Consider the following 14,410-nt stretch of genomic DNA (forward strand, 5'->3'; position numbering starts at 1 on the left):
GGCTGTAAAGAATAAAAAAACCTGCATCGACGTTATCTTCGTCTCATTTGTAAGCCACAGCAGACGCCCGTTTAGACCCACCAGGTGACAGACACCTTCCTCACTGTCGCCGATGGAGCGGCCACGAGGTCCTGAGCCTTCCGAAGGAGCAATAACCGTCTCTCCTCCGAAGGAGACACGCTTGCTGACCGTGTATCGATGGAGGCCCCCAAGTACTGTATGCACTGGACCGGAGTCGGGACAGATTTGGACATGTTGACGTTTAACCCCAGCGTGTTCAAGAGAACGCACGTCCTCCGGAAGTGCGCCTGCGCTTCCGAAAAAGAGGAGGCCTTGATCAACCAGTCGTCCAGGTACGGGTAGACAAACACCTTGTTCCTTCGTAGGTGCGCCGCTACCACTGCCATGCACTTCGTGAAGGTCCTTGGGGCAGACTTTAGCCCGAATGGCAGTACTGTGTATTGATAATGATTGGCGCCATCTTGGAACCGCAGGAACTTCCTGTCTTTCCGTGCAATGGGCACATGGAAGTACGCATCTTGTAGGTCTATGGCGCAGAGCCAGTCTCCCTGTTGCAGCTGAGGGTAAATCTGATGCAACGACAGCATGCGAAACTTCTCTCTGCGAATCCATTTGTTTGCTTGCCGCAAATCCAGAATGGGCCTGAACTCGTTCTTGTCCTTCTTGCGAACCAGGAAGAAACGAGAGTACAGACCTCTTCCCCTTTGAGACAGAGGTACGTCTTCCACCGCCTTTTTCCTTAACAGGATGTCTGCCTCCGCCTGGAGCTCTCGCAGTTGTTACCGCGAGCTTACCGGCGGAATCGCTGGAGGCGGGCTGATGAATCGAAGACTGTATCCATTGCAAACAATATTCGGCACCCACTTGTCCTGAGTAATTTTTCTCCACTCTGCCGGAAAAAATTGAATGCTTCCCCCCACTGGAGTGGGTAACGGTTGCAGGGGAAGTAAATGCTCAGGGCCGCAACCCGGCCGGGCCCTTGGTAGCCGGAGCGGACTGTTGGCCCCCTCTACCCTTCTGGCGTTTCTGGAAGGGTTTACGGAACTGCTGCTGCTGGTGCTGCTGCTGTCCCGAGGCCTGCCCATGCCCTCTGCCCGCAGACTCGAACCGTCTCTGGAAGGGGCGTTTCTTCTTTTCTGGCTTCTCCAAACCGACAGCCGCCAGGGTCTCCGCCTCCGTCTTCATGCGGGCCATCTCGTCGTCCGCATGTTGCCCGAACAGGGTTTCTCCCGTGAAGGGCAGATTGGCCACTCTCTGCTGAGCCTCCGGCTTGAGCAAGGTGAGGTGAAGCCACGCGTGCCGCCGTTGGTGGACTCCATGACAGTACCCATGCGCCGCCAGCAGGGACACATCCGCTGCCGCACTGATCACCTGGTTGGAGACTAGCATCCCCTCGCGCAGAGTCTCCAAGAAGTCTTCCCTCTTGTCACGAGGCAGCAGCTCCGCATACTGCTGGAGAGACTCCCACAGAGCCCGGTCGTAACGCCCCAACAGGGCCCCGGCACTCGCCGCCTTCATGGTGGTGGCAGCCGTAACCACAAACCTTCCTGCCCGCCGAATCCAGCCACCGGCTTTCCTTGTCGGGCGGAACTGTCGATGAGGGGGTGGTAGCATGCTGCTTCCTCGCCGCCTTCACAATGACTGAATCTGGCTTAGGGTCCGTCCTTAAAAAGGTCGGGTCCGAGTCCGGAGCCCGATACTTCTTCATAAGCCGGGAGGGGGCGGATTTCGTCACTGCCGGAGTGAGGAACAACTCCATAGCTGGCTCCACCAGTCCCGGCACGAGAGGCAGCAGGGGGCGAGACAAGTGCTTTTTGTGCAGCGTCTCGAATATCACGGACGTCGTAGGTGTCAGTACCGTCACCGTGATTCCCAACTTGGCTGCACCCCTCAGCAGTACCTCCTGGAAGGAGACCAGATCGTCAACCGGCGACACCCTCGTCCCGGGTGAGTCCGTCAGTGTCGGAGAGAAGTCCCAGGCCGATGATCGAGTGCGCGATCTGGATCTGCGCCTCCTGTGGCGCCGTCTCGATGTTGAGGACGAACGCCCACGGCTCTGCGTTCTCCCTCTCCGTCCGGAGCGGGAGCGCGATCTTCTTGGCTTCGGTCTGTCCGCCGGCCTCGCCGGGCCCGGCGACCGTGGATTACCCTGGCGCCGTGGCTGAGGCGTTCCCTGCGGCGGCGGCGGATACCTGGGCAATGAGACCGATCGCGTTGGAACCGGTGGTGGGCCCGAAGGCCTGCGAGGTGGAATCGCAGGAGGAGGAGGAGTAGGAGGAGGAGGAGGAGTTGGCGGTGGTGGTGGCGTCAGCGGCGGTGGTGGAGGAGGCGGCGGCGTATAGACCACTGAGTACCCCGATCCCGGGGACTCTGTCGAGGGACTCCTGGTGTCCGGGCGCCCCCTGCACCTCCTCGACATCGATGAATCCTTCTTCGACGTCGACCGCCTCCGTGACGTCGATTGCCTCCGTGATGTCGATCGTCTCCACGACGTCGACGGCGAACGCCTCGATGGCGAACGCCTCGCCGGCGAACATCTCGACGGCGAACGCCTCCTCTTCGCCGACGGCGAACGGCGACCTCCCCTCGACGGTGAGCGCCGACGCCGGGCCTGATCTCGACGTCGATGCCTCGACGGAGACGTTGACGGCGTCGACGATGCCGAAGTCGCCGACGGCGGTCCGATCAGTTCCCTCGACGTCGCTTCTCCCCAGAGCCCTGGGGGGACGGTGAACACACCGTGGTCATCCCTCTCGACGCCTTAGTCGACGTCATCGACGCCGGTGGAGAATGGGGGCGCTTGCCAGTCTTCCTGCCCCTGGGGAGCCCCCCAGAGGCCTCAGCATGGGCAGAATCAGCCCCTCCTGACCCACCTTGTGCCTTCAGCCTTCTGTCCTCCAGGACTTGGAGCCTGATCTTCATTCTTTCCCTCAGGGTCCTGGCTGAGAACGAGTGGCTGATATCACACTCCTCAGGCACATGGGACTGGGGAAGGCAGCCTATACACACCTTGTGTGGATCTGACTTAGCCTTCTTTCTGTCGCACTCTGGGCACTTGTCGAACAAGCCAGGCATGTTGACAGCACCAGAACACTAAACTCTTGAAAAATTGACAAAAAAACACCAATAAACCCTTGATAAGGGAGAGCTCAATCCTCCAGGGTCCTGCTAGCAGGAGCCGGAAAAAAGAACTGAAAGTAAAAGGGACCTGCTGTGCATTCTGGGATACTGGAAAAGTTCTGGAAAGTTTTCTTAAAGGCACAGTATCCTGTTCTGAGCCACATAATGGCAGCCTATGAGGCTTGTCTGTCCATTCCTTCCTCTCTATAATTCCAGAGGCTTTTGCTGGAAGAGGCAGGTTTCTTTCTCTATGGAAAAAGCTGGACAGGCAGGGCGGTTAGTGGTTGCTGGTGGAATTCTTTCTAGTTGAAGTACTGGACAGTGTAGCCTGTGGATATAGGCTGCATTATCTCTCTTTGAAATTCTCTCTTAAGTGTGGATGCAGGTCTGCATGACTTGACAACTTAAGAGATTATTTTTATTGCTCCGGGGTCCGCGCACATGGGCGGGACTATTCACTAGATTATGACTATACACAGAGATCCCCTACTACAGAAGACTAGTTCCTAATAGAGTTCTATAAGACTAACAAAGACCTGGGGGTCTAACTGCTTTTCAAAATCGTTAAAAAGCTGTAACACCCCAACAACCTCTGCCCTAAATACAACAAAGCATTCAGCCTAATTTTAAAATCACAATAAGGATCCCACTAGTTGTGGGAGAAACTGCCCCATTTTGCTTCTCAATGTGGACATGATGGTGCTTGCAAACATTCCTGTGACTCGTCTCAAGCAGGGGGACCCAAATGTTATCCATAACTACCAAGTGAGATTCATGCCCAGCCGTTCCTCACGCAATCATATGCGCCTCCTGGCAAACATCCTGTGGTATGTCCATGATGACAGAGACGTTAAGCTGCTTCTGTCTCTAGACACTGAGAAGGCTTTCGATAGGGTGGAGTGTTGGTACTTATTCCACATTTTGGACAAGGCTGGGCTGGATTCTGGTTGTTTGGCTTTACACCTCCCCCACCATCAAGTTGATTATGCAGTCACTTGTTGCAAACCTTTTTCTATCCTAAGGGGGACGAGGAAGGGATGTCCATTTTACCCGTTCTTGTTTTCCATGGCACTGGAAATCTTAGCAGCCGCCATCCAACAGTCGGTTGATATGGATACCCCTGCAGGCGAATTAAAGATTCTGCTTTATACAGATGACATTTTACTATCCTTGCGTGACGGGGGTGGGAGGGGTTCTGTTACGCATATTATTTCTTTGATTGACATATTTTTGGTCTTCTCGAGTTACAAGATTAATTGGATCAAGAGTGAGGCGCTCCTGTTGATGTTCTGTTTACCGCAACCCATTTTGGCAGCTTTTAACTTCACAAGGAAACCTAGGGTACTGAAATATTTGGGCCTCCTGATCATCAGGGGCCGTTCTAATATGGTACAGGTTAACATTCAACCCCTTATGGCATGCATGGAGCAGGACTTTGCTTGGTTGTCTGCTATGCAGGCATCCCTATGGGGGAAGAGTCCAAATGGTGAAGATGATTACGGCCCCTAGCTCAATTAGGTTTTCAGCATGCTACCCCTCTTGTTTTCGGACCATTGACAGTCATATTAAGTGGTTTGTGAAGGTGAGCAGGAGACCTCAATTTAAAACTGCCAGGCTGAATGCTGACACTGGGGCTGGGGGCTTACGTTTGCCAGACATGAGCCTGTACTAACTTGTGCACCATCTTTCTCAGGCGGCCTCTCTGCTGGTGCCCTTGGATTCTTTTCTGTCATGGGGCACCAGAGAATACACCGGTGCACAAACCCCTGACAGTATGGGACTCCTGTACAACGTGGGAGCCGCACGTTGCATCGCCACCCAACTCTATGGGCGACGTGGAAGGAAGTCCATTGGCTACAGGGGGGTCATCTTGCGGTTCATATAGGGGTGCTGGTGCGGTCAAATGTGGGCATTACTGTTGCACACCACCCAATCTCCTAGATGCTTTGGGTGGAACGGGAAATTCAGACCATACCACACCTGCTGGAGGGGGATGATTTCATTTGTTTATAGCGCTAATATCGACATATCACCTTCACCTTCCTCAGTCGCCATTGTGGCATTACTGGCAGTTGTGACACTGCCTAAGGGATCACAAATGCCAGCCTAAGGGATCTTCTGGGACCTGACCCTCTACAACTTACCGGTGCTGGATCACCTCCAGCTATGGGGCCTTGCTTGGGGGCAGTCTTGAATCTGTATCAAATCCTCAATGACAGTCTTTACTCTCAGGACACGCACAGCTCTTCTCCGGTCTACTGGCAGGAATATCTGGGCACAGAATCTTCTGTCGGGAGATTTTAGATTGCCACTACCACTCCCTTAGGTAGGGAGGTCTGAAGTACTCTTACTTCAAGATTCTCCATAACTGGCAGTGGATGCTGTATAAGCTCTGCAGAGCTCGGCTTCTGCTGAAGGATACCTGTTGGTGCTGCTCCTCTGGTGTGTGTGATTTGTTCCATGTTCTTTGGTCCTATTCGACCCTGGTGCCCAAGTGGCATTCTGTGTGGCAGACTCTATACTCTACGTTCCCTCAAGGACTAGGCAAAGGTGCCTCTGGTACTTTAAAGATGTGGAGGACGTGTCTTTCCATTTGTGACAGTGGCTGTGGACGGCCATCATGTTGGCCAAGATATGTATTCTTCACCACTGGCACTCTCCTCAGGTGCTCACACACCCAGAATGGTTGGAGGAGCTATAAAGATTGGACACGTATGAGCGGCACATGTAAAAATTTCAAGACTACCAACCTGTCTTCGAGAAAGTATGGGGCCCCTTCCTACGGCTATGTGGGGGTCTGGTTGAGCAAGGGTGGAGCTGATGGGTTGGCATATAGGTAGGGTAGTGTCTCTGAGTTATGGTGAGCATGCTCTCAAGTAAGGCACGCTGTTTAGATGGGATATAGTCCCCCCTCTTTTTGCAGTTGTATTTGCTCCTGTACCCATGTCTGTGGTTTTGTTTTTGCTTGATTGTTCCACTGCTTTTTCCGACAATGTCGTCCATTTTTTTTATTTTTTATTGTATGCACCTGTCGAGGAAGTTTGCAAATGATGCCTCTTAACCTTTGAATTCTGATTAAAGAATTGTTTTTAAAAAATTACAAATCCAAACGTATTCAGGATCCCCGAAATTCACTGGAGGAAACAAACTACCAAGTTGACCACAACATATAGGATTTGACAATGCAATTTCTAAACCTTTAAAGAAGTAGTGTCAGTTTCCTCACACTTAAAAGCATAAATATAGGAACAATGTTTCGATGCTTCATTTCAAAATGTTGTTTTCTATGACTGACTGTTTAATTGGGCATGTTGGATTTACAAAATTATTTTCAAAACTGAAATAACATATGTTGAAATTACAAAATCTGGACCCTGCACATGCATAAAGAGATGCTACTGCTTATTATACAACGGATAACTTTGTTTAACTGACATTCAGGGAACAAGCTGTGCATAGTCAGATTTTCTAATGTCCACAGAGGTGCTGCAGTGACATCCTTTTGCATCCTTAGAGGATATCCCAATAGGGACACAACAGTCAGAAAACACTGCAATTTATTTATTTTGGAGGATGGCGCAGGAATGGTAGGGAATGTGAGTAGGCTCTGATCAACAAGTCACCATTACCCTGATTGTACATCTGATTGGAGCAACATAAATGCAAGCTACGTGCCTCATGCATGCGGCTGGTGTCACCACGTATTCTTTTATCCCTGATGGAACCTCTGGGATCCTTCTTTCTCTCTTGATGTCCATGCACGCAACAGAAATACTATCTCTGTACCCTAAAAGGGATTGATTGACCTCTTACTGTCTTACAGATCAAGTCACTGTGCTGCTGGATGGTGGCGAATGAGCTCACAGATCTCTTACTCATCATTTCCAAGGACACGGTTGTGAGCTTAGTCATCGACTGGAGCCTGTTCAACGCACCACCAGGAGTGCGCCCTTTCACCCATACAACAAAGAGCCCCATGCTCAGTTCAGGGTGCCTTTCCTGAACCTCTTCGTCAATAGCCATAGAATTTTGTTAAATTAGGCCAACTGACCTTAATATGAGAATACCTCCACTGTCAGATGCATTAGACTGCAGTAATGTGAATTAGGGTTGGAAGAGAGATTTCAGCAGATACAGCCTCAACCACATCCCACTGTTTGCTAAGCCCATCGCCTACTACAGTTTAGAGGGATTACAGATCGTAGCTATACCAAACAGTTTCTTTCAAGAAGAAATAACACCTATCATATCCAGAAACACTCTATGTCACCGTCTGAAGGGGTTAGGGGAGACAGATGTGTCTCTAGGATGGCTTGCAAGTAGGACTTTGCCTCCGTTGAGACAGGATATGACCACGGATAAATCGAATTTATGAAGTCGGATTCAAAGGAAAACAGCTGTTGACAATCTTAATCTCATGATCAACATAGTATTATTTTTTTGCACCCTGTAATTAAAATATTAACAAGGCTATTAATATTCAGAATACAATATGTGCAATTGTGTTCTCAGAAGTGGTCAGGGAAAGAGAACAATCTGTCACAGCAACACAGTCTTACGATATCTCAGGTAATGAGTCTCTAGATCACTCAACTGTCCATTTTCATTTTACTTCTCAGCAGCATAAGCAAAATAGGAGGGTACCATTGGTCCGCTCACAAGATCAGAGATTTTTAATGCCTGTCAGGTTAGAATTGGACATGCTGGATAAAGTTTTGCCAGTCCCAACAGTTGCTAAATGGATGTCTTTTTGTTAAATCAAGGGAGCCAATGGCTAAAGCACAAGAGGAATTGAAGTTCTGCCCAAATCATTTGTAAGAGAATATAGGGTAACTTCTGGACCATATTCCATGTTACCCGCTTAACACATTACAGTAATAAGCAATTCTAGGTCTTCTTGCTCTACGAGCAATACCGGGGGGAGGTGGACGCTGTACAGATGGTCAAGCATGCACTCTTACAAGAATATAAGTAGTCAAAGGCATCTAAGAGCAAAATAGTAAACTTACAAATATAAATCTACTGCAACACAATAAAATAATACCAGCTGTGCATGTCTGATCTTCAATACATACCTGTGGATTTTCTAATCGTTTTAAATATTCTTCAAATGGCCCCTCAATAAACTAGAACACAAGAGCAATACAAAAGTGTTATAGGACGATAAAGTTTATGACTAAGCGAATCACATGCAAGCAGTTATTTCCAGGGTGTAATGACTAACTACTCTTCTGAAATTTAGAGCAGTGGAGCAAGCAAAAATCAAGTGTTTTCACCTTTTTATTATGGCCAACAAGCCTTTCCGCCTCAGCTTTAAAAATTCCTACCACATATAGGGCCTTTCTGAATCATTTGAAAAAGATGTCACACACCTTTACCACATTTCAAAGAAATCCTGAGGCTCACTAAATCGTTCAACTTGATTTAAAAGCTAAATAAAGGAATATACATTTTTGTTGAGGCACACAATTAAAATGTTGGCATGTATCATTCTTCATGATGCAGGTAGGGCTTGTGAAGCAAAAACGGAGAAAAAAAAACCCATACAAATGTGAGATTTTTTACTTTTTGGGGTGCTTGTCATTTGCCAATGCTTTAATCAGGTAAGTGGATCAAAGAGTGATCAAGAGTATGCACATCAGAAAACTGTGCTCAGTAATTTAACTAACTATGAAAACACACCCAGGACGTTCTCATCTCAAATCAAATATGCCTCGTCCTTTTAAGCTTGGAAAATGAAAGAGTACAAACAGCTAACTGGAGGATGACATAACTTGGAAAAGGGAATAACAGGTACCCTTCTCAGCCCTGAAAAATCAATGAATTAACCAACATTGGCAGCAAACACAGACCTGGTGTTAGAGACGGCAGAGCCCAGAAATATGGTCCCACCTCATGATTCTTGAAAAAGATGGTCGGCAGGATCCTGAACATACTAAAGCTTTCCTGGCCACTGCAGTTTAGGAACAAGTTTCCAAGAGGCTGGAGCATAAATAAATGCTAATTGACAAATGTTTTTATTTTTACTCAAATTTTCAAACTTTACAAATAGAGCAACCATTGACTTCAAATTTGCTAATCACCAGCAATTCTCAGTCCAGTGTCCAGGCATACCAGTGCTTCAACAGAACATGCCAATGTGCTTTAAGTGACTCCCACAGGTTTCACTTGATCACACCCTCCAATATAAACAAAAACAAATCTTTTATCAACAGTATTTTGGTACTGCATAGGCCTAGCAATTTCAGAAACACCACAATGGTAGGAAGGAGAGATTGAAGTTACGAAGAGAAGGGGCTTCCTCAGAATTTTAGGGCTACTTGGATTCCTTCAGCACAAAACATGAGAATGTTTAAGAGTCTTAGGGCCATATGTAGGTAGCCTAATACCGGTCGGTAACGGCCGGTTTTCGGTAAATATACCGTTACCGACCGGTATTTAGGCTTTTGCTATGTAGGGGGAACATTTCAGGATTCGGTAATTTACCGAATCGGTAAAATTACCGAATCGGTAATTTTACCGATTCGGTAAATACCGAATTCTGAAATGAGATGTAGGGGTAGTGTGTGGGTGTTGTGTGGATTCGTTATTTACCACCAACTAAAAGTTGGTGGTAAATGACGAATGTCTTAGAAAAAGCATTTTTTGGCCCTTAGAAGTGTGCAATGTGGCAGACATACATGCCCTTAGGGCATGTATGTGTGCCACATGTGCACACATGAAGGAATCAGGGGTGCAACAGGGTGTCATTGTGACACCCTGCCACCCTTGATTGTGCTCCCCCCATTACCGAATCGGTATTTACCGATTCGGTAATGGTAACTGGCTTCCCTTGGATTCCTATGGGCCTCCTGGCCCATAGGAATCAATGGGAAGCCAGTTACCATTACCGAATCAGTAAATACCGATTCTTAATTACCGACCAATTCCGAATCGGTAATTTTTACCGACTGATTACCTACATAGCATTTACCACTTCATAAATACCGAATCGGTAAAATTCGGTATTTATGAAGTGGTAAATGTCACGCTACCTACATAAGGCCCTTAGTGCCTTATTTAGAGTTTGGTAGAGTGGGACATCAGCCAAAAGGCGGTAGATGTTCTGTCCACTGTATTTAGAGAGTCACTGGCATCAATAGATGCAAGACAAAGAACAGGACAGCCGCTACTTTTGGAACTGGATAAAATCTATAATATATCCACTGCAGAGAGGATAGAGGGTGGTAAGCGATAACTATTAATACTTGGGGATTCATGTTACATATGACCCATACATGTAGGAGGCTGAACGTTACTACCCATATACAGGTCTTACACAAAGGGCCTTCTTGGCATGAACGTACTACCAATCTCAATTCTTGACACTCTTTTCAAAATGGTGACCATATCCTGGATTGTATACATCCTCCAGAACCATCCCTTTGAGTTCCATGCACTTTTCTTCAGGAGGATTCAAGAATACATCTGTGCTCTGCTGTGAGCAAATGGGGTGCCAGTGTGTTTTCTTTGTTAAGTGTGTTTGATCCAGTTATGATGCTGGCTTAGTTAAGGTGGACATAACTGCATTACCAAGTGTCTTCACTTTTTGTAGTTGAATAGTGTCAGCATGAAGAACCTGCTGTTCCCCTCAAAGCATCTATCTCACCCAGACTGATTCCATATGCTGCTTCATTCAGATTCACAAGCTTCTAATAATGGAGGGAGTTTCAAATCCTTTACTCATGCCTCTAACGACTGTTCCAGACTGAGTTGCCCACTTAGTAACAACTGGAAGAAAATCAAATCCCATAAATCCATTTTGACAAACTCCCAGTAAAGAACTATCTACTTTAAGAGCAAGACTGCTGTTGCAAAAAACGATCTCTGTAACCTAGAGAAGAATCAAATGAATATGACAAAGTTCTAGGTCAGAAAGACTAGGGCCTCGTTTCAGGATTAAGACCGTACCGAATTTATCAACTAACTCCACACACCGTTGGACCCGAACACACAAACAACAGCAAGTCTTCTGTGTAAAGGGAGCTATTTACCGAACAATGTGATAGAGGCCATTCCTGCAAGGTGTTGCATTCTATGAGAAAGAATGTGAAAGAAGGCACAAAAACTCTTCTTATCTGTGCCCCTCATCAACCGGCCATTGTTGGTCTCTCTCTTTCTCTCACTCCTGTAGACAGGCTATCATATCATGTCTCAATCCGATGTACACAATCCTGAACTGCCATTTTCCTTAATTATTAAGTCTAGCTGCACAAAAACTAAAGGACAGTGAACCTAGCTAAATGCCTCATGAACCTCAGTGTATATATATAATCCATTGAGACAGCGATATATGTAATATTGTGTTATTGCATTCAGTTACCTTAGGTCATTATGCAGAAAAACTGTCAGGTCATTCAGTTTCCTTCACCATCTCTTTAAGGAAGGGGCTCGGAAAATCAAATTATGGCTGGACAAAGATTGTTGCTCTGAGCCCTGTCACTTTAAAAATCTGCCATTCTGATAAACTTGTACAATTGCTCTTTAAATGAGCACACACAGAATTGTATTCTTTAAGACCTTTTTTAACGGAAACATACGTTCAGTTGTAAAGCAATGACAAGATCATGTGAACTGTTTTACTTTTTCAATTTTCTTTGATTTTATTGTTAGTGTAATGGTTTTGTATTAAATTCACTCTTTACGAATGAAGTGGTAACAGGCCAATAAAGATTGAGGGTTTACACTGTCATCATACACCTGTAACAGTGACACAGGTAACCATGAGATATGTGCAAGTGACTAGACGCAGAATTGGGATTAGTTTTATGCCGTTGTTTTTGTTTAAAGTGTGTAATCCTATGATACTGGATAAGATGAGGGCTGTCATTTCTCTCCTATATACAAATGTAATGATCTACAAGTCCATCATCGTATGGAAATCCTGTATTGATCTCCACAAACTCAATAAAATCTTTTTTTTTTTTAAATCTGCCCTTTACAAAGAAACAACACTCTCTCTCTCTCCCTTTTCTCCCTCATACTTTCTTAGGCAGTTTATTTTCCTGTGACATAAACAATTCTTTCTCTTTCAGAATGTCACATGCTGTTTTCTTAATACTTTTCTTTGTCTAAGGCTCCCTTTTCTTACCTGGTATTGACTTGTTTCTGAACGGATGGGGACACTCGCTTTTAACATCTACCAGCTTAAACTCCTGGCATAGCTGCTTCCTTCCCAAACTGCCTCCATCTGACAAGAACTGCACCTTTTTAGCCTATTTTTACATTTTAAGGTCCTTTAACAAGATAGTGACAGAGATTACATTTTAGAAACAAATTCATTGATTTCCTCTACAGTGACCAAAATCGTTCAAAATTAGTACTCTAATCAAAACCCAGAACATATAAAAAACACTCAAACTCAACTGCTGTGACATGAGGTACCTTGTGTTAGACTTACACAGACACTAATTGCAGCAGGAGATTAGGAGGCTCAACACTTAGCTGTCTCCTATTAGAGGGGGCTATTTAAACTGAAGTAAATACTAAGCTGACTGCCTCATGCAAACCTGAGATAATATGTACTGACAATGCCAATAGGTCTGGGTTGCATTTTGAATCCAGGATAAAACAATAAAAAGAGTGCTACAGTTAAACATCTAAACAAAAGTAATTAATTTCTCTATGAGATTAAGTATTAACGTGTGAGGATTTCAGTATCATTTTGAGATGCAAAATAGTCCCCTATGCATTCTAATGGAAACACTCCATAGAAGGCAAAATGATCCACCGCACAGACAATAGCATGGCGTGAGAGAGAACTAGTCCTCTGGATAGAACCAAAGCCCAGTCTATGTAAATTTAAAAGAATTTCTAACAGTAGGTGTTGCAGACAGCTGTGACGTGAAACTAGACTTAATTAATGAGAGGAACAATACAAGAAAAGAAACAACTGCACTTACCGCTTCAAATGTGCTTCTGTGTTCTCTCAGATAGTCAATGCAAGCTAGCCGGATGTCATAATGCCTTGCCTGAGAGTGCAGCACCTGAGGAAAGAAAAAAAAAGGTGATACACAGACTTATGATAAAAACCCATGAATTACTGGATTAAATTAATCAAAGGAGAGCTGCTTCGCCAGCTGTGCTGCTAGAAAGGAACATCATAAACATGTAACACTAGCTTTTTAATGCCAAGACCCCTGAAATAAGACTTTGGTACAAAGGGAAAACAATATTGCCTAAGGAGACTCTTTGCCCCAGCACAAATCTGGGTAGCACTGGATGTTGCCTTTAAAGAACGCTAGATAGGCTATAGGAGTGTGAAAAGTAAACACTCTGAGCAAGATCACAAAGGCACAAATTATGTAGGTAAGAAATGGTAACACAAGGGGCCAATTGCTAAACGTCACTCCCTGAAATACTCCAGGACTACTTCCAGGAAAGACAAAAAATGCAACTGTAATTAATTTCAGGAAAGATAGTGCTTTTATGAGAAGCAAAGCATGGCAAATTTAAACACCCATCAATCCTCACTAGGAAACGCAGCTATATGATTATACAAGAGCAATTTTCCAACACAAATAAAAAATTGAAGAATGCAATTAATCCAGTCCGGCAGAAACACATGAACTGGTCATGCAGATTTTGCCAACAAGGGGTGAAGCACTTGTTGACAATCTTGTTGGTTCTAACTAGAAGTATGCCAATATGGAGATCATCAATGCCATGTGCCTCGCTTCATTTGGCGAGAATGACAACTCATAGATCATGGATAAAACAAATGTCATGATTACTTCTCGTCTGAACCTACTTCTTAATGATACATAGACATACAACAAGTGGATAGTAAGTCCATCATTAATATACTATATATATAGAAAGCCTTCTGCGAAACGCGTCTCTCTGAGCTCGGGGTCGAGGGAGTCTGTGCGCGTGCCTTCTTTGGGAGCAGGATTGGAGATATATATATATATACATACACAACAATGTGCACATCTACCATAGAGAAACACACCGCGGCTCTACTGCCTGTCCAATCGTATTTATTAAATCACTGCAATAACATTACTCAACGCGTTTCGGAGCTCTCTGTGCGTGAATAAGGAGTCGAGAGCTCCGAAACGTGTTGAGTAACGTTGTTGCAGTGATTTAATAAATACGCTTGGGCAAGCAGCAGAGCCACGGTGTGTTCTCTCTTTGGTAGATGTGCACATTAGTTGGATGTACAGGGGTTCCAGCTCACCGTGGTAAAGAGGCTCGGGAGTCTAGCATTTTACTACATGTGGTTCGT

At 45.7% G+C, this 14,410-nt stretch overlaps 1 protein-coding gene across 1 annotated transcript in view; it reads right to left on the reverse strand.

Annotated features, from left to right (window-relative positions):
• The window catches only part of OTUD4 (OTU deubiquitinase 4), a 389,728-nt gene that overhangs the window by 300,485 nt on the left and 74,833 nt on the right, over positions 1-14,410 (reverse strand). The window contains exons 2-3 of the mRNA XM_085641615.1: positions 13,083-13,166; positions 8,217-8,267 (exon numbers count right to left, since the gene is read on the reverse strand). Of these exons, the coding sequence (XP_085497741.1) occupies positions 8,217-8,267; positions 13,083-13,166 (135 nt within the window). The remainder of the gene's footprint in view (positions 1-8,216; positions 8,268-13,082; positions 13,167-14,410) is intronic.

The sequence above is a fragment of the Triturus cristatus genome, chromosome 2_2 (assembly GCF_964204655.1).
Source record: "Triturus cristatus chromosome 2_2, aTriCri1.1, whole genome shotgun sequence".
Lineage (NCBI taxonomy): Eukaryota > Metazoa > Chordata > Amphibia > Caudata > Salamandridae > Triturus > Triturus cristatus.